General features: G+C 44.4%; 1 protein-coding gene across 4 annotated transcripts in view; it reads left to right on the top strand.

The window, feature by feature from the left end:
• The window catches only part of LOC144829313 (rho GTPase-activating protein 6-like), a 940,021-nt gene that overhangs the window by 377,398 nt on the left and 542,884 nt on the right, over positions 1–19,739 (top strand). For all 4 annotated transcript variants that reach the window (XM_078688348.1, XM_078688349.1, XM_078688347.1 and 1 more), the window contains one exon: positions 11,573–11,729. In XM_078688348.1, the coding sequence (XP_078544474.1) occupies positions 11,573–11,729 (157 nt within the window). The remainder of the gene's footprint in view (positions 1–11,572; positions 11,730–19,739) is intronic.

The raw sequence follows: 19,739 nt of genomic DNA, 5'->3' as shown, positions 1-19,739 counted from the left end.
GGTAAGAAAGTATACGGAAAAAAACAGGCAAAGAAGTGAAAAAAGGAGAGAGCGTGAGGTAGAAAAATTCGATGAAAAGAGAAGAGAATCTCGTTGGGAGAGTAATAGGAAAGAGTTGCAGAAAGAAAACATCAGGGAAAAGAGGAGAGAGAATTGAAGTTAAAGAAGATATGTAGAAATGACCGGAAAAGGAGCAAGAAAGTGATAGAAATGATGTCTGAAGGAAAATGAGAAGGTAGGAGAAAAAAAGAAGAGAAAAGCAAAGCAAGAGCGGTCGAAAAAAAGTAGAGCGCTGGAGAACTAGAAAGAACAGGGGAACGATGAAGACAAGAACTAGCGGAGATGTAGGGGTCATGTCAACAATGGAGAAAGAAAACATGGGGCAATACTTACAAGAAATGATGGGGGATGGGTTTTCAAGGACAGGAAACAGAAGGGAAGTAATGGAGATGTGAGGAGGGAGGAAAGGCCAACCAACGGAGGACAAGCAGACGGGGTCACGGGACGTCCCACCGGAGAAACATGGCGAGACACAATAAGACGATCTGTGAGAAAAAGAAAAACATTGAGATTAGAACAAGCAAACGATTATATAACAGGAAAAAACGTGGGACTGAACAATTGGAGAATATAAATAAACCAGAAACGAGCTGGGACCAATAAGGACCCACATTAACTGAGGAACCTGTGGAAAAAAGAACATGACGTTAGAAGAGCAACAGAATATCATAAATTCCAGGAAAATCAGGATATACTAGCAACAAAGTCACGGTGGAAATGAAGAAGAAGGGCCAGAGAATTCCATATCAGCCGGACCACAGGAGTTGAGGAAACTGCGAAGACGGAGAGGATCTTCAAAAGTCATAGTCTTGTTGTTATAAGTGACTTTGAATAAACAAGGATGAAAAAGTCCATATTTGGCTCCAATGGATCGCAGTTCCGCTCTCATGTCAAGAAATGCTTTGCGGCGAGAGGCAGTAGCTTTGGCGTAATCCTGGGCAATAAACAAGGTGGAATCCGACCATTTCAAGTGAGGTATTGCTTTAGCTGCGAAAAGAACCTTCAGCAGATCTGTATACTCAAGAAAGTACATTATGACACCTCTAGGCTTTGTTTCAGGAGAAATACTAGAAGGAGCCCTACCAAGCCTGTGTGCGCGCTGTATGTTAAGAGAGGTGCCTTCAGGGAGATGCAGGAGCTTGGGCAAGAAGGACTTGAAGAAAGCAATGGCGTCAGTCCCCTCGCAACCTTCCTTCAGGCCGTAAAGACGGAGATTATTGCGCCTATTCCTGTTTTCAAGGTCCTCCACCTGCTTCTGGAGGGTTGTGAGCCTCACATCCATATGTACCGACTTGGTAGCGGCTTCCTGGAGGGTTGACACAGTCTTTTCCACAGCAGAGACTCTGGTGTCCATTAACGACCAGTTATCAGTCAGAATTTGAAGCTTTGAATTAGTCTCCTCCATAAATGGGCGCAATGCTCGTATTTCCTCAAGGAGAAGCTCCATGGAGACAGCAGACGATGACTTTGGGGGAGACGGGGGATTTTGTTTCAACCTCTTAGGAGTATTTTTCGCTCCTGGCGGGAGGGGGGCGTCCAAACTGAGGGAAGATTCACAACTGGAGGAGGCCGCAGAGGCGTCTAATTGGGCCAGCGCCGTAAATATCTTCGAATGTTTAACAAAGTTGCGTTTGGGGGTTTTGCCAGGACCCTCCGCCATGGAGACGACAAAGAAGAGGGATCCCCAGGAGCGAATAGAGCAGAGATACACCACAGGAGTGAGGAAAGATCAACAAAATCAGTTATAGGAGGAGGTGGAGTAAAATCCAGGACATGCCAAGAGAAAATGAACAAGAAATGTGCGCAGTTCGAGCAATAACAAGTGAATGTCAGAGATGGCAGATCAATAAAGTTAGTAGATAGCGCAAAATGGCCGCCAAAGCTGAGGAGAGAGCTGTAGATCGAATAAAAATGAAAAAAATAGTTCCACAAGAGAAATAAAGTCACCTTTCAATGAATTAGCGCAGCGCCGTCATTTCCTGCAAATTTGGGCTGTGTTGCCGAAGTACGCCCGCTGCTTCAGGCAAAATGCGCAACGAGCGCGCTCTTCATGTAGGCGCCGGCAGAGGCATCAAGATGGCGGTCGCGGCGGTGGTAGAGCCGCGACCGAAGCAGAATCGAAGCTGCCGAGCGGGGAAAGGAGTCGGAGAGCAGCGAGGTGCTGGGGAGATGCCTGGAGTGTTCCACTATCGTTTGCGGTGCATCATGTCGTTAGGGGAAGGCTAGAGCCGCCAAGAGTCCCCGGTTGAAACGGAGCCTCACCCCGATGCGTCCATCCGTCTTGGGCGCTTAGCCACGCCCCAAGGTGTTCCTTTTTAAAGAATTGAAAAAGAGGTTTCTTGTTAAACAATTCGAAATTAATTAGCATGGCAAGGAGAGATGTGTCCCAATTAACACAGCTCCTAATAACCATGCTATAAGTCTCCCTTGGCTGGAGTTCTGCGCTCTCATCTGATATTAATTGTTATAACCGTACGCACACCTTAACTACAAAAGTTTATGTCTAGGCACTTAATTCTATACACAACTATCACCTACATGGTTAAAAAAAAAAAAAAAAGGGGGTTCCACTGACCATCGAAACACTGCGATGTTTCGTGATATTAAAGTTGAAACTATCTGAGGGTGTCGTCACTGCAGTTTGCACTTTGGCCCCAAGATAACGTGTCTAAAATTGTTATGAACTTCCAGATGGCAATGGCTACTCAAATTATTTTCTGATCAAGTAATCAGAAAAGATCTGAACTGCGATGGAGGCAGAACCTCAAGAACAGATGACTGATAGAAAAATAAATTTTATTTTATACTTTTGCAATAAGACTACTTTACTGTATTTCAAGTTGCATGCTGCATCTGTAGTGATAATGAAGACAGTAAATAAGTTAATATAAGAAGGAAGGGGGACTGGAGAATGCCCTTTTGGCGTTCAGCATTGTGGGACTAATGATTCTGCATCTGCAGTGAAACAGAGTATTTTCATTAAAATTAGTGAATTATTATTTCCACCATATCTGTGATATAATTATAAAATGTATAGGGCCTTGCTTAATGCTTGTGCCATCGAATTAATTAGGGAAATTACCACCTGCGTGCTATTGTCATCCGTTTTGTGCCTGAGTATAACAAACAGGTGTAATTGCAAAAACTGAAGTCCGCGAATAAAGCCTTCCACTTGAAAGTAGACTTCAGAACCACACAAAGAGGATGTTCCTGTCCCATGTCATTGAGTGGGAATGACCTAGGGGCACTCTTCCAAATGCTTATTTTAAAGCTCTGTGGTGATTGCTGTCTGCAGCAGGCCACCTTCTCAATGGGTTTGTGTTATTCTATATTAATTTGTATAGTGCTCTAATAAATATATGGAACTGTTCAGGTACTCTGGTCCTGTGTTGTGTAGACCTTTGTATGTGTGAAGTTTGAATTGTCTGTCCTTGTGAATGGGGTAAAGCTCTTTGAGGTGTGGTGGGGTGTGGTCTGATGTGGGTGCAGTGTGGGAGATCGAATATGAGTCTTGCAGCGGTGTTCTGGATGGTCTGGAATGTGTGTAGGGGTTGTTTGGAGATTTTGGTGTAGCGACTGTTGCCATAGTCCAGCCTGCTGGTGATGCGTGCTTGTGTAATGGACCGTCTGGTATTTGGAGACAACCATTTGAAGATCTTTCGTACCATGTATAAGATGAGGAAGCAGGAGGTGCACACTGCATTGACTTGAGCCATCATGTTGAGCATCTCGTCTAGGTTGATTCCCTATATTTCTTGCGTGGTCTGTTGGTGTTGATCCTAGCTCCGACGGCCACTAGGTGGAGTCCCACTGGAATGTCTTGCTGCCAAAGACCAGTATTTCCCTTTTGTTCGAGTTGAGCTGCAGGCAGTTAGTTTGCATCCAGTGTTCTACCATGGTCATGCAGTTGGATCTGGTGGTGGTTCTCTTATCCATCAGGGAAAGGAGGAGTTGGGTGTCATCAGCATAGGGGAATTATCGTGATATTGGCGACCAGTGTTATTTATATGTTGAAAAAGGTGAGACTGAGGAATGATCCCTATGGGACTCCTCATGTCAATCTCTTGGGCGCCGATTCACAAAAGTAATCTGACAGGATTCCTAACTTTACTACTCCTAAATGCCCTTTGTGAATACCGAAAGTCGTAAAGTTAGGATTTTGTCTCTGATTACTTTTGTGAATCGGGCCCTTGGTCTCTGATGTGAAGGGTGGCGGCCTGACCCTTTGGGTTCTTCCCGTGCGGAAGGGTCAGATCCATTTGAGATCAGATCCCTATATGCCAAATTTTTGGAGTCGCCTGATGAGAATGTTAAGGGAGACAGTGTCGAAGGTCATGGAGATGCTGAGCAGGCTGAGGGCTGCTGGTTCTCCTCGGTCCAGGTTGATTTAAATGTCAACAGTGACTGCAATGAGTGCTGCTTCAGTGATGTGGTACTTTCTAAATCCTGGTTGAGTATTGTCTAGAAGATCATGAAGTTCGAGGTGGGTTGTCAGTTGCTTGTTGATGGTCTTCACAATCACCTTGGCTAGATCGGAGAGCAAGGAAATGGGTTGGAAGTTGCTCAGTTAATTCCAGTTAGAGTTGATTTCTGCAAGTTTCCAGTCATCCAGAAAAGCAGCGGACGTGATGAAGGTGTTGATGTGGGTCAGAGTGGTGTTGGTTGGTGATGTTTCCATGTTGTAGATGTAGTGGGGGCATGGGTGCTTTGGGCCCCTGAGTGGATGGTCCACGATTGCCGCTGTGTCGTTTCTAGAGAGGGCTGGCCATTCGTTCATGTGGCTGTCTTGGTTGGTGAGGGGTACGCTAGCAAAGAGTTCTATGGGGTTGGGTTGTGGTGCAAAGTTGCTGTAGATGTTTGTGATTTTGTTGTGAAAGAAGATAGGTTGGTTGCCACAGAGTTTTTGGGAGGCAGCAATGCTGTTGACAGTGGCTAAGGGCAAGGTGATATCCATAACGATAGAGGAAATCTCCATATAGCTGTTGAACTTACTACAATGTGGTCTACTGGTGCTTTTTTCTGGGTGTTTCTTATTTGCTGGAGATAGCGTCTGAATGCATTCTTGTAGGTAGTCCTGTCTGATGTTGTGGCAGGCTCACCAATTTCTTTCTAGCTATTTACAGTGCTGTTTGGTGTCTCAGAGGTCTTCTGTGTACCAGCTGGCCTGCTTGTTTGATCTACTATGCTTGTTGGGTTTGATGGATGTGAGGGAGTTCACACAGGTCCTAATACAATTGTTGATGTCCTTGCCAAGGTTATCTGTGGGGCTAGGATGATCCTTGCCAAAGTTGCTGAGCTACTTTGCGTCTATGTTTTTGCCCCAGCTGCAGCTTGGAATACTGAACCTGGGTGGGCGGTTGACTTGAGGTGTGTTGATTTAGGAGTGGATGATGGAGGGGTCCATATATGTTAATGGTGTGGTAGAGTTGTATTTGATGGTGTTGCTTGTGGTGAAGATGGGGTACAGTGTGTGTCCTGCAGTGTGTGTCCTCGGACGATCAAGCTGGGTGAGTCTAATGTTGCTCACACTTTCGAGTCATGCTGTGGAGTAATGTCCATTTCAGTCTTCCAGGTGAAAGATGAGATCAAGGAGAATGTAGGTTCTGGAGTAGATGGTCAGTAGAGCAACTAAGTTGGTGATGAGGTTGGTAAAGGTGGTTTGTGGTCAGTAGGTGAAGGTTCCATTCAGGGTGACGTTTTCAGAGATGCGCAGCTTGAAATGCAGGTGTTCCATGAATGGGATGGCATTCTTTGGGGGTGTTGTGCATTTGACAGATTCATTGTAGATGATGGGGAGTCCTCCTGCTTACTTGGGAAGGCATTCCTGTTGAGCGATCTTGCAGTCTACTGGGATTGCAGTGGCGATGTCGGGAGTTGATATGGGGCTGAGCTAGGTCTTTGAGATGAAGAGGATGTCAAGTGCGTCACTACTCAGCAGGTCCCATATTTCAGTTGTGTGTTTGCTGACTGATCATGTATTGAGAAGCATGCATGCGAGTGGGTGTTGACTTGTGGGTTTGTAGTGGCGTGTGTTGCAGAGCGGGGTGTAAGCATTGTTGGTGCTTGTTTTATTGGGAGGGAGTGTTGAGGGCATTGTTAGTATTTGCGTAGCGGTGTGGGTGGATGGTGTTAGAAAATGCCCTTTTTGTCTGGCCACCCCCCCACGTTTTGTGGTTATGACTCTGACAGTGCACTGTAGCCTGCTGCCCAGGCCCCAGTGCCAGTGCTCTCTCCCTAAAAATGTTGTGTGAATTGACAATCTCAATTGACAAGGACTTAACCCCTCTTATAAGTCGTTAATATATGTTAATAGTGGTACCCAGGGCATGGGTGGTCAAGGGGTCCTCAGGGCCTGTATCACTGGTTGTGCCTTCGTAAGTGACCCAAAGAAACTACTGATAGCAGGTCTGCCATTGCAGACTGCAGAGGCAGTGCAAACTGCTTGAACTCGACTTTGCTCCCACCATGTGGGGCAAAGTCGATGTACTGTCTCTGATATATGGTAGTCAACCCTAAGGAAAGCCTCATAAAGCTGAAGAGCTTACATCAAAAGTGTGGATATGTAAGTGCAAGCTTATATGACCCTATAGTGCCCTGTACCATTAAAGGACACTATAAGTGGTAGACTGTCCATAGGATAACATGCGCTGGCGACCGTGGAAACCCGAGGTTGGCAGCTCCATTATGGTCGTGCCTAAATAGGTTTTGTTTGGTATCATACAACGTGCCTTCTTTCTCACCGATGACACAAATCTCATGTCGAGGCGGATGTGGATAGGATAACATGCGCTGGCGACCGGGGAAACCCGAGGTTGGCAGCTCCATTATGGTCGTGCCTAAATAGGTTTTGTTTGGTATCATACAACGTGCCTTCTTTCTCACCGATGACACAAATCTCATGTCGAGGCTGATGTGGTATGCACCCATGTGACTACCTTAGAGGTTGCCAACCTGGTTGCCCCATCTACCCTGTGCCCATGTTTTTCACATTTGCTGCAGCTAAGACAGGATTGTGGCCCCCTGCAAGGCAGTGTGATCACTCCCAGGATTCAGGAAAGAAGGCTTGGTCAGGAAGGCGGTCACAACTCCTCCTCCCAAGCAGGATGATGAAAAGGTACATCAAGGCGGTAAGGTTCAAAGGCTGAACTGCCTCTGAAATGCACCAGGGCTGACTCCCAAGAGGAGGAAAGAAAAAGAGGTATACCCTGCGGAAATTCTCCTGGAACTGCCTGATCAAGACTCTTCCTAGGCTATCTCTTGGTTCCTCTAGACGGAGAAGCCTGAAGCACCCTCAGACCCCTCTGGACTAGTGGCACTAGTCCCCTGCTAAATTGCAGGCAAAACAATCCTCTGGATCAGAAGAATCACGGCCATCAGGCCCATTGAGGGATCACCCAAATCCAGATGGTCTAGTGCATTGTGAGAACTTTAGTCCTGTCTTCCACAAAGTTAAAGGCAGCCACCGCATTCCTTGGGATCACCGGACGTCGAAGTGACTTTCCGCTCTATTTATCACTGCCAAATGCTTGTTGGTTTCTAGTTGTGTAGCTGACCCCTTTATCCAACGCTGCACCTGGAGGGAATTCCATCCAACTTTCGATTGACATCAGTACCACCCTGTTGTGTATTTGCCACTTTCTCTACCGCAGCACCATCTCAGTGGTAAAAGTATATTTTCGACAGCTCCCGTTTACCACCAGGGACAGCCAGGGCAAGTCTGCACCCATGTCTCAATGGGCCAGATAAAATTGAGCTGACCTTTGTTGCTTGGTCCTGAGACCCACATCACCTTTGTTGTGCAAGGGTACCATGCAAATCGACATGCAAGTGACCGATTATCACTTGTGTTTTTTCTCCATGACTGCAATGATAAATGCTTTTTTCCGGTCCAGGGAAGACATGGCTTGGAAGTTTGGGCTGGACTGTTCCCATGAGGCACAGGGTCAGACTGATTTGCATATGGCTATGTCTGAACTGGGGTGGTGGAGTGAGCTAAGGAATGGTGATGGATTAAACCCAGATCAGTTGACTGGGGGTGAGTGTTTGATTTGCTCAAACACTCTGTCCGTCATCCCCTTTGTTATCGCTATGTTCGCCCTAAGTTGGCAGGGTATGCCCAGACGTGGGTCCCTTGCTCACTCTACCACTGGATTCAAGATAGCCTGGCTAATGAGGATTATGAATCCGAAACCGGTCTCAGGATGCTTGTTTCCGGTCCAGGGAAGGCATGGCTTGGCAGTTTGGGCTGGACTGTTACCATGAGGCACAGGGTCAGACTGATTTGCACATGGCTATGTCTGAACTGGGGTGGTGGAGTGAGCTAAAGAATGGTGATGGATTAAACCCAGATCAGTTGACTGGGGGTGAGTGTTTGATTTGCTCAAACGCTCCGTGCGTCATCCCCTTTGGTATCGCTTTGCAATGATAAAGTGTCACTGCATCATTCTGCACGGATTTTATATTGCTTCAAAAATCTATAACTCTGGTTATATGTATGCTACTCTGTGAACTTTGGTGTCTAAATTAAGATAAAAGTACACTCTATTTTTATAAATTGGTGTCGTATTTCTCTTAAGTTTTGTCAGTTACTTTATGTTGGTAATCTGAAACACTTAACATATGTTCCTCTAGTAAAACCTGACTGCTCTTTGCCAAACTACAGGACGTAGCTATGAATTCATTGGTGTGAATCCAAGGACCATCTTTGGAGTATTGTGATAGTATTACATGGTGAAGTCTAACCCCCGCACCACATAATACTCCATCATCCTACAGGTGGCTGCTGGAGAATCGGCAATGGGTGAAGGTGAAAGCTCCTATCATGATGTGAAATGCGGCACAACAGCATTTGGCGGAATGGCGTCCGGGGTCTTGTGCCCTAAGGAGTGATGCGCTGTATCACTAGGCGGTGATCGTACCAGGGTTCCTGGGGCTGAGGGCATGGTCCAGGTGCGGATGGACACAGATGGGCTCACCTTTGGCACACCTTTGGTGCGCCCGCTGTGCCCATCCGTTCCACACCCATGTTGCAGCTGCCATTAAGTAGGGCCTGGTAGTAGGGAGGAGTGCAGGAAGCTGTGATGTCATTTTCTGTGCTGATGGGTGATGGGAAAAGAAATGCAACAGGATTACACTGACACTTAATAATTTCTCTTCACTCCTACTGGCATCACCTACAAGATGTGTAGTATCCTCTACAGTCATGTGAGTCACCTCTGGCTTAATCTCATTCAAGATTTACCAAGCTCTACCAGTCTTTCATTTTAGCAAAATAACTTAAGACTCTATTCATCAGCAACACGTAGAAGTTGTATGACCTCTAATGGACTCATGTGAACAGAGTCACCACTTTACATTTCTTCTCCCTGTAAATTCCCTATTTGTTATCCATTTCAGTTCCCACATGTGATCTTAGTCTCATCGGTCCACTGCCTATCTACCCTTGCTCACTCTTGAATCTTCACTTTTGTAATACCCTTTTCTTTTATTGGAGCTATGTTCATGAGCTTAACATCAAATATATATAAACATAATTAGTTAGCTTACACAAAGTACCTGGAAAAGCGTTATATTCCCTAAAATGTTAGGAACATTTACGTTTCAGTCATTGAGGCTAAAAGCCGCATTTTGTTGCTGAAATCTTCACATTTTGTGGGTGAAATGTGTGGCAGATCTCACAAACAGTTAATTATGCACTAACTAATCTGGCTGTAGATTTGAAAGTGTGAGTGGGCCAGTTTACTTGAGAAGGAGAATTGTGGTAAAGAAATTGTATGCATTTTCCTATTGTGATATGTTGGTGAATTTGTTACCCAAAAATGAGGAAGTCCATATGGACTGCATTTTCTCTCATAGATAGTATAGTTTCTTTCTCAATCAACAGTTAAATCAATTGTCTGTGTATCTTTGAAAGTGAACTGGGTTGAGGTGCATTACTTCACGTATCTCCAATAGCACACTCTGTAGCTCCATAATGTACCTAAAACGGTACTTTGGGGAACGGTACCTACCTAAGGTTAAAATCTATGTGTTTCTATTAGAAATAGGTCAATTAGATTCATCTTGGTGTGTATCTGGTTAAAGGGCTTCATTTCGAGGTGACTGATGAAAGGAGGCCTGATGAAAATTGGCAAAAGTTCCGACCCTCATGCTCTCGGTTTTCACACCTGATTTACTTCATGTTGAGGTGGTGAACAGCTCTGTTTCAGATGGTATTGCTTCATTCCATTTCCACTCTCTGAAATGCCTTCAACTGAAGCACCTGATGCAGAACTGCCACCTCCTAGGTGTCTTCCTGTTTAGAGCCATGCTTCCTGGGTTTTTATTTCCTTGCCTGGGATTGTCAGGCACAGCATTACTGCCCCATGCAGGGAAACACAACGAGTGACAAACACCTGCCCACATCCCCCAACTCTGTGCCCCGAGCAAACTCCCAGCGTATCAAGGACATTGATTTTACATGTTTCAAAGACAAATTCCTCTCGGCGTTTCGTATTTGAAAAATGTAAACATTAATTGCTAGTAATCAGGCAGCAGTTTCAATTAACAATTAAGCCAAAAGTGTTCCTGATGTGTCAACTGCAGTGGTGGCTGCGCCAGGCAGTAGTAGTGGGGCGGGGAGAGAGGGAGGAGGTTCAAAAGAAAAGGAAAATATCACTTATCTGCCAGCAAGGGCCAGCCACCACCTCTCTTCCATTCTGTCGGTGCTCTGCTTCTGTGTAAACCAGAAGCACACAGGCTCCCAGACTCCCCTAAGCCAATTACTACTCTGCTGTCACCATGCCAATAGCGTTTTTATTGGTCTGAGCACCGTGGTTCGGCACTCAGACAGGGCCTGGGAGCCTGTGCATGTTCTTCACCCAGGTTGTGCATTACAGCCTGGTGTAGAACATGTTTAGTTTACATGACTGTTTGGCCCGTCCAAGACGGCTGGCCAAACTGTCATGCGCACTAAGAAAGTTCCCCAACCACTCCTCCCCCTGCTCTGTGACAGTGAGCAGCCTAGCCCCGCCCCACAGAAGTGACTCAGCACAGAAAAATAAAATAATAACAGTCTGCTATTATAATTATAATAATTGTGCTGAAAACCAGTGGGGCGCCGCTCCTCCGCCTTTGAGGAAGAGCCGCCCCTGCAAGCATCTTTGCCCAAATCTCCTTTAGGGGAGCTTAAATATGATGGCTGAGTTGTCATGGGGATTGCAGAACTGGTGCATTGGCCAACTATTAGCTTGTCAGTCACCTGCAGTAAACTTAGTAAGCTCAACATAGACACCACTAACTTGTCTTTAGAATCAAATCGTTGATACTTCTTATGGGGTTTGAGACAAACGTGTACATGAAAACACTACCTTTTTTGCAATAGATTCAGGGAAACAGTTTTAAAGTGTGGATATTTAAAAAAATGAATGCAATGGAAAATTCTCAGATGTTATAGGGTATACATTCAGCCTGCAGTTCTTTGTCAAAGCAATCTTAATATGTGGATCTGTTTTTGTGTTCCTCTTTCCTGCAGGGCAACTTCATCTGGGCAACAATGTTTGGGCAGAATGTCAGACTGCAACCAGCGCCCTTGCAAAGCCTCTCTGAGCTCGAGCGAGCTCGACTGCAGGAAGTTGCATACTACCGACTGCAGGGGAAGAATCTAAACTGTGATATCAGCATCCCCAGAGGTAAGAAGTAGTGGATCCTAAGACCCAGACCTCGAGTGCTGGGTGACAACACACGAGGCGAGTTTAGACTAGCCTGTCATGGAGAGCTGCTCTGCTTCCGCCTCACCCTTTTATTACATTAGGGTTGTGAAAAGAATATTTGAAAAGTATGTAGGTCTCACCTCTTATAATTTACTTCAGATATCTGTTCGCCAATATTTTCTACTCATAAGAGCAAACCAAAATTGTATTCCACTTAGAAGACGAACATCTTTCCTTTCCACACTAATTGGATGATTTCTGCTTCACACTAAAAAAAGGATGAGTCAAATGTAGTAGGTATTACTTGATCGGAAGTTAATGTGACACAAATTATTATCCTGAAAACAATGATGTGGGTACGAGTGGAAAGCATGGAACTTTCCAAAAGTATCTTAAAAACTAATTATTAAGTATTTACCTTACTTTTATAAGCAGTGATCAGTATTTGGATGCCTTGCTGCTCTTTTTGGGTTTTACCTGCACAGCGCTTGCACAGTGGTTGTGAAATCTCTTATAATTAACACAAAAAAGGTTTAAAGGAAGCTTACAACCTATGGTGGCCGCTTAATAGCGCTTTTTGTCTACTTTAAGCCATGTTGCACAGCAGCTCAATTTCTGTGCAACATGTAAAAATCATTGACAAACTATATAGATTTCTCATAGGTAAAACCTATTAGCTTTGCCAATGTGTGTTTCTTGGCTGCTGTGACCATGCCCAAAAATTTGAGGGCCAGTAGGACTCAGTAGATAGCATAGAATTCTACCAGTAGACCAAAACCTGGACTCCTATCTTTGGCATCTTCAGAGATTGCCATTCTTATCTCATAGACAGTAAACCTTTCATGTAGTTATGTATCTTTATATTTATTACTTTACTTCTTATTCAGCATCTCCAATGCAGTTGCCTATATCTCATCCTCTAACCCTTTCAATATATCCTTTATCTCCACTTTCTGACTCATTCCAAACCCCATTCTACTACTGTCATACCAAAAACAACCCTTTCTAGACTCTACCCTCCTCTACCTATCCTTGCATCATTTCAAGCCTTTTTTGTTTACTATTCAGATCTCCCAATCAAGCCTTTCTAAACACTTCCCTCTGATTCTTACCGTCCCCCACCTCTCCCCTTTACTCACCCCAAACCTCTTCCTACTGCTAGGATCTCCAAATAACACTTTCTAGACCCTTCCTTTTTCTATCCCTCCACTATCCTTTTGAACCCAACTCACAGACTCGAATGTCCGCTGCTCAAATTGATTTCATATTTCCCTATACTAATTCCTCACTAATCCTGTTTGGGTTCCGCAGTAGCGTGCTACCTGCAAAAGGCACTTTGGCACCTCATCAGGGGTAGCAAGTGCTTTATAAATGCAAACCCTTTCCTCTTTTATCCCTCCACTATAATTTTTCAATCCAAATAACAAACTCGCATGTCCACCGCTCAAATTAATTTCATGTTCCCCTATGCTAATTCACCACTAATCTTATTTGGGTTCCGGTGTAGCATGCTACACGCCGAAAAGCGATTCAACACCTTGTTAGGGGTAATAAGTGCTATATAAATGCAATTGCAATTACAATTAAAAGATGAAGTTTGAGGTCCATGTTATGGTGGGAAAAATATACCCCCAGTTATCCATGGGTGCAGCAGGTCTCTTCTATTGAGTAGTAGCTATTTTCGCTATCTTAGTCACATCCTTTTGTTTTATCCTGGACCCAGCCTTTTTATTATGATAAAGGAAATAAGCAAAGTAGTAAGATAATGTAGTTGCCAATTTACTATGGAAGATGAGCCATTTACACTCTGCTCAATTTTACAATAATGATTCAATCATTAAGATTCAAGGTGAACTCCGGAAAAGATATATAAGTAGGACTTCCAATACTGGCCCTTGCATCTTGAAGGAAATTTTAGATTATGTGGCATGACTCATCTTGGGGAAAGAAAGTTTGAATACTTAACCTCTTTTGTGTAAGAGTGAGTCAATAAAACGCTCTTTGTCCTGTGTGATATTACTTTGGTATGAAAGAAGTGCACATTATTTTCTCATGCAATTTCCAAGATATTAATTAGCTAGCTGGCACTTGAAGGAGATAATTTTTAAGTACTTTCATTTAAATGTTAGAAAAGCTTATCTACTTCCTTAAGTACTTCTACTTCACTTCTGTGAACACATCTGTTCAGACTGCATATTTTATGATGTTTCTGATTTTAAATACATGATTAGTTGGTACAAACTATGGCACAGTGTGCTTTATTGTATTTAAAAAAAAAACAATGGCATAGTCAATCAAATAATTCTATAATTTCTATAATATACATATTTGTGATATATATTATTGTATAATGGTCTCTAAAGTGCTCTGATAGGTTGCTCTCTTAGGCTGATGGGTTCAAGAAAAAGTTTGATGAATACATCAAACTCAGTTTCTAAGCTGATGCCCAATTATGAATTCAACAACTGGTGATTAAATGGAGATTTTTGTTCATGATCACTAAATATAAGACTCATTTGTTTGACTGATTTTCTGTTGCTCATCACAGTGAAACAATTTAGTTACATCTGTAATAAATTGGAAGGCTGCTTGTTAGTTCATGTCAGAGGGCGACGAAGTAAGCTACTGGGCTCAACCGTGTGAACTGAGCACGGCCGGACTGGAAACCGAAACTGGCCCGGGCAAAACCGCTCGGCCAGCCCCGGGGGCGGTGGTGGGGCTGCTTGTTGGAAGCACCAATCCCTTCTCACTGTTGCGGCTTTTGTTACAGAGGGCCGATATTGCCTGCCCCAGTAACAAAAATGGCCCCCAGGGGTCCACACAGGGCCACACCTTGGCGGCCCATGGGGGAAATACCCGATGCCCGCTGTGGCCAAACGTCCCTGGGAATGATGCATTTCACTCATTTTACTATGGGAGCTGAGCAACTGGGGCCAGGTACACCTTCAGAACTTGATTCTCAGTGGTAGCTTGGGTAGTGCAGTCCAAGATTCTTGGAGGAGGTATACACAGGGGAGTTGAACACAGGCTCACACAGAAAATGTTTTTAGTAGCCTCAATAAATGATAGTGCAGCCAAATACTTTCTTTTAAAAAGAGTATTCACATGCAACCACAAAGTGGAATACCGCATACACAAACAATACATACCGCCCTCCTGAGATCAGGGCTCTAGTTTTTAACAGGTAGTCCCCTAATACCCACTTCTCCCTCTCTAGCGAATGGAGTTATTCCCCATTCACTATAGAAAGCCTTCAAGTTAATCCCCAGTAGCAGTCTGAATCTAAGAAGTCCCACTCTGACTATGATATCAAAGTGTTCTAGCCTAAAGTGCTAACTTGCAGACAGGTTCCCCTGGGGCCCTCTGCCCTGTAGCTCAGTCTTCAAGCAAGCCGGGCCGACGAGGCTGAAATGCCAGAAACCGGTCCCCGGTAGCTTGTTTCCTTTCTGGTGAAGAATTGGCTTGGTAGTTTGGTCTGCCCTGTTCCCATGATGCACTGGGCCAGGGACAGACTAATTTGCATATAGCCAGGTTCTGAGCTGGGATGGGGCAGTGAGCTAAATAACGGTGATGGATCAAGCCCTGATCTTTGGACTGGGTAAGAGTGGCCTGCTTAATTCAGACACTCTGTTCATCACCACCGCCTTTTCTGAATCTGTAGCTCAGTCTTAGCAGCAACAGCAGGGATTGTCTGACCAAAGTCTCCTAGAGTGTCTCTCTTGTGAGTGCTGGCACCAGCCGTGGCTGCCTCAGGTGAGTTCCACACACGCGGCTCTGCAGGGGCAGCAGTTGGGTATCAGTGTTGGCACTCCTCCAATGCAACAATAGGTTTTCTTATGAACTTCTTCTCATGGGTGGGGCAATTGTTGATGGTTCCTAGTTCCAATCCTCATTCGGAGCTTAGAGCCACATGCTTCACCACGGCAGCCGTGCCACACGAGGAAGGCATCTACCAGGCAGCGCTCCTTGTCTTCTTTTGGTGACCCCCTCTGGCATATGGGGTAACCACATCTACTCATCACTCAGACGATGGCCTGATCTGCACAGTGGACGCGTTCCTCTTCACAGGGACTACCCTCTGGCATACGGAGACGCCAACACTCAGCACACGTGGGCAATGGTCCGATCATCACAGCAGTCTTCACATTGGTCACCAACTCACATGTCAAATGGGCGATGACCCAATTGTCACAGCATTATTCACGTCAGCCCCATCTGGCATACGGGTCACTGATTCACATTGCACATGGGCAATGTCCCAATTGATGCTGCATTCTTCACAGCGGCCCCCTCTGTCATATGGGCCTGCTGACTCACACCTGCAGATGGGCAAAAACTCGATTGGTGCTACAAAGTTCACTTCACGGTGGTCATCCTCTGATACAAGGGTCGCCGACTTAAATCAACACACAGGCAACAACCTGATGAGTACAGCAAAGGTGTCTTCACACTTTGCTACAGGGATCAACTTGTCTGGATCCCCACTGGACCTCACTCCCTCAAGCTTTTACGCCTAGAACCAAGCTACAGAAAATTTCGGAAAGGCATCAAGGCCTGGCTTTTTAACCAATAATGTTGTATATGGTTATTCTCCTCATGGTGGTGTACGAATCCAAGGCGCCGGGAAACCCTCAGGCTAGCTGTTGCGCCATACAAACTAAATAAGTAAATAAATAAGCTCTCCTCTTTCTCACTTTGCTCACTGGTCTTGGCAAGAAAGCAGACACTGATGCTCCAGGGACAGGTAATCCTGCATGTACATGGGTGATGTCCCGCCACCCCGCTAGAAGACTGGCAGACCTTAGCCCCCAGCTCAGCTCCCAGGCAGAAGTCTTGGAGTGCTGGCTGCTTTACAGTTGAGAATTTTGAAGGCCTCAAACTTCCCTTCATGTAGTCAATTGCCAGAGACCAAATGTGATTTAGGATTTGAATCTCTGAAGTTTGTGCTGGGGGTCGCTTCCTTTATAATTGCCCTCTCCTCTTTCCTGCCCTTCTTCCCGAAAGCAGTTTGTCATAGCAGCAGTGAATCCAAATCTGATAGCCCCATGACATAGGCCATGGGAATGACTAGGGGTTCACACATGGATGTCAGCCACAGTGATATGTGTAAGTAACGTTTTTACTAACCCTGAGCATAGTTTGCGTAGTAGCGCTACGCGAAGTGCACTTCACACTACGCGAGCTACGCAAAGTGTGTAGTGCGATAGGGAAAATGCTGTTCACACTGATTATACAGTGCTGGATGCTTGTTCGCACTGTGCAATCATTGCAAACAGCATCTTGCACAGTGTAAGCGGTCGTTTTCTGCTGCTCGAATGGATTTGTACAAACAAAAGGCCTCATGGAATTTATAATGGTAGCATCTTCTTTCTCTCTTGTCACTTCGTTGTATGGGACTTTCCCTCCTGCTACAGGAACATGGGTGGTGCAGTCTTGACTGACTGAGAAGCTTTAATCCCTCCACCCCTCCAAAAACTGTGCAAAATTAAACCGCAGGCATTAAAATAGATCACACTTTCCTTTGGTAATTAATGCTGGGAGGCAAAATTTAGGGTAAACATTAGAAGACATCTACTCCATCATTTATGGTATATCCTTTTCGATGTTTTCATCATTTATCCTATAGGTTCTTTAATGTTGCTTTGCTTTAAGGCTTCTGTCTCATTCAAAGTAGCCTACAGCTCTCAATGTTTCCCTATATGTGGATCCAGCCAGTACTTTACACTTCCAACCCCTGAACTGATCAGCTCTGGTGGCTTGAGTAGTAGTCTAGCAGTATCCTAGCAGCAGACTACCTGATTCTATGGCCTATCAAAAGTAGCTATTATAGCACTATTTCCCATGCAAATAATGATATTAAAAAGCTGTAGGAATGTTTTGCAAAATCGGCGGGTAGTAGGAATTGTTTAAAGAAAGAAAAATTGTACCCTACTTAAAAGAAAATATGCATGCTGCCACTAGGCAGACTTTTATACAGATAGGAATTGACTGGCTACCAATACTTGCACGCTGAAGCCATAAATGGCAACATTTTAGAACAGGGAAGTGGAAGATTTTGAAAATAAAATTGGGTACATATATTTTCCCCATTGACTTATATAGCGGCAGAGGCAACCTTAGGTATGCAAATAATAAAATAAAGCCCTTTTTGGCTTTAAAAATACTGAGTCTCCCTTCTGAATCTGGTCTGTTGGTATGTATGTGCAGTAACCAGGTGCATGCTCTAAATAATAGAACGGAAATGTAGTCTGTGCTACTCTGGTGTGGATACTTTATTTGTATACTATATTATGCAATTTGATGTGAGGATGGTGTATAAAGTTCATAGGCTGACCTTTCTGAAATTCTATCCCTCAGTCAGCCAAGAGGAGTCTATATTTTAATCTGCATTTGATAAACTATGCTTGAAAAGAATCTCAGTATTGTAAAGAATGTTTAAAAAAGCTGGAATTAGTAGGATTAATGTGTTTATGATAATTTTATGTTGAAATCATGAATTATTTGTGCTGTGAAGTAAAATTTAGAACAACTGAACAAACCAATCATGCCTTGATGTAAATATGTGCTAGGCTTAATGTTGCCTGTGGTTGCATGTGGTGGGCATCAGGACTCATTTTTGATTATCAGACTTTTACCTAGAGAAACATTTTAAAAGGTAGAAAATGTAAAAAGGAAGGTGGAAGAGAAAGACGAGACAAAGGAGAACACACCACTAAACAGCAATTGGCAAAGCTAATAGGTCTAAACTTTGAGACCTTTTGGCTCTCCCAGCAGTTTTTAGCCAAGCAGGATTACATTTCCGATGCAGAGCAGCATGGCTCCATAAGTAAAAAAAAAAGCCTATGATGCTTCTACTTTTTATTTTTTATTAGCCAATCCAAGTGTTTTTTGTAGGGTGGCTGGGGGATGCAACATAAAGGATGCGGTTGGCAGAAAGCAACAGGAAGTGGAGAGAATAGGCAGCAGGCCATATAGGAGGTTGTGGGTGGGAGGAAGAAACATGGGGTAAGGGAGTGGGGATGAAAAACAGTGGCAGGAGAGCAACGTGAAGCAGGTGGAGGAGAAGCAAACAGATAAGAAAGCAATGAGGGTGAGGACATGAGAGTGAGCACAACTTGAAGGGGGTAGGGAGAAGCACACAGATGACAGGGAGCAACACAGAGTGCATGGGAAGAGAAGTACACGTAGGAGACAGCTGAAAAACACATGCACTTTTATGGAGTGCTTAATCCAACAAAAAAAAAACGTAGTGTTTGAAATGCAGCAGGGGAAGCACAGAATTCAGACAATGAAAAGAGATGGTAAAGAGGCCATGCTCAATTACAAGTCACAAATTGCGAGTCTCAATTTGGAATGTACAACAGTGTCAAAAACAATGATTGCGAATCCCAATGGGGTCGCAAAATGCGAGGTTCATGAATATTAATGAGCCACTTGCAATTTGCGACCCCTTTAGGAATCGCTGGCCATCCCAGAGAAGGTGGCCTGCTTGGCTCCGCAGTCTGGGACTGCTTGTCAATAAAGCAGTTTTAAAAAAAAAATGCTGCCAATTTTCCTTAAAAGATAATGGGATGCATTAAAAAAAAAAAGATAACAACTTTTTGGTTTCACTTTTTAAGGGCAGGTAGTCATCTCTGAGACCACTGCCTGCCCTTAAAATGTATTTTTAGAGCCAATCAAAAAAGGGTAAGGGGTCCCTTGGGACTCCTTCCCATTTGTGACTCCATTATCACCCTCTTGAAGAGGGCGGTAAATTGCGAGTGTTTTGCAACCACAATTGGGGTCGCGAAACATTCATACATAGCTAGAGAGTTGTTATTCGGAGGGAGACGCCCCTTCCTAATAGTGAGTCACAAAAGACTATTTTGCAAGTCGCAGTTTTTTTGCGAGTCGCAAAATAGTGTTTGTGCATGATCATGTAGGTTTTTTGCTTGCGCAAACCGGTCTGAAACCCATTTGCGCATGAAAAAACTGGTTGTACATCTGGCC

The sequence above is a fragment of the Lissotriton helveticus genome, chromosome 4_1, assembly GCF_964261635.1.
Source record: "Lissotriton helveticus chromosome 4_1, aLisHel1.1, whole genome shotgun sequence".
NCBI classification, from domain to species: Eukaryota; Metazoa; Chordata; class Amphibia; order Caudata; family Salamandridae; genus Lissotriton; species Lissotriton helveticus.
The sequence above is the reverse complement of the archived record's forward strand: the minus strand, read 5'-3'. Positions and strand labels throughout refer to the sequence as shown.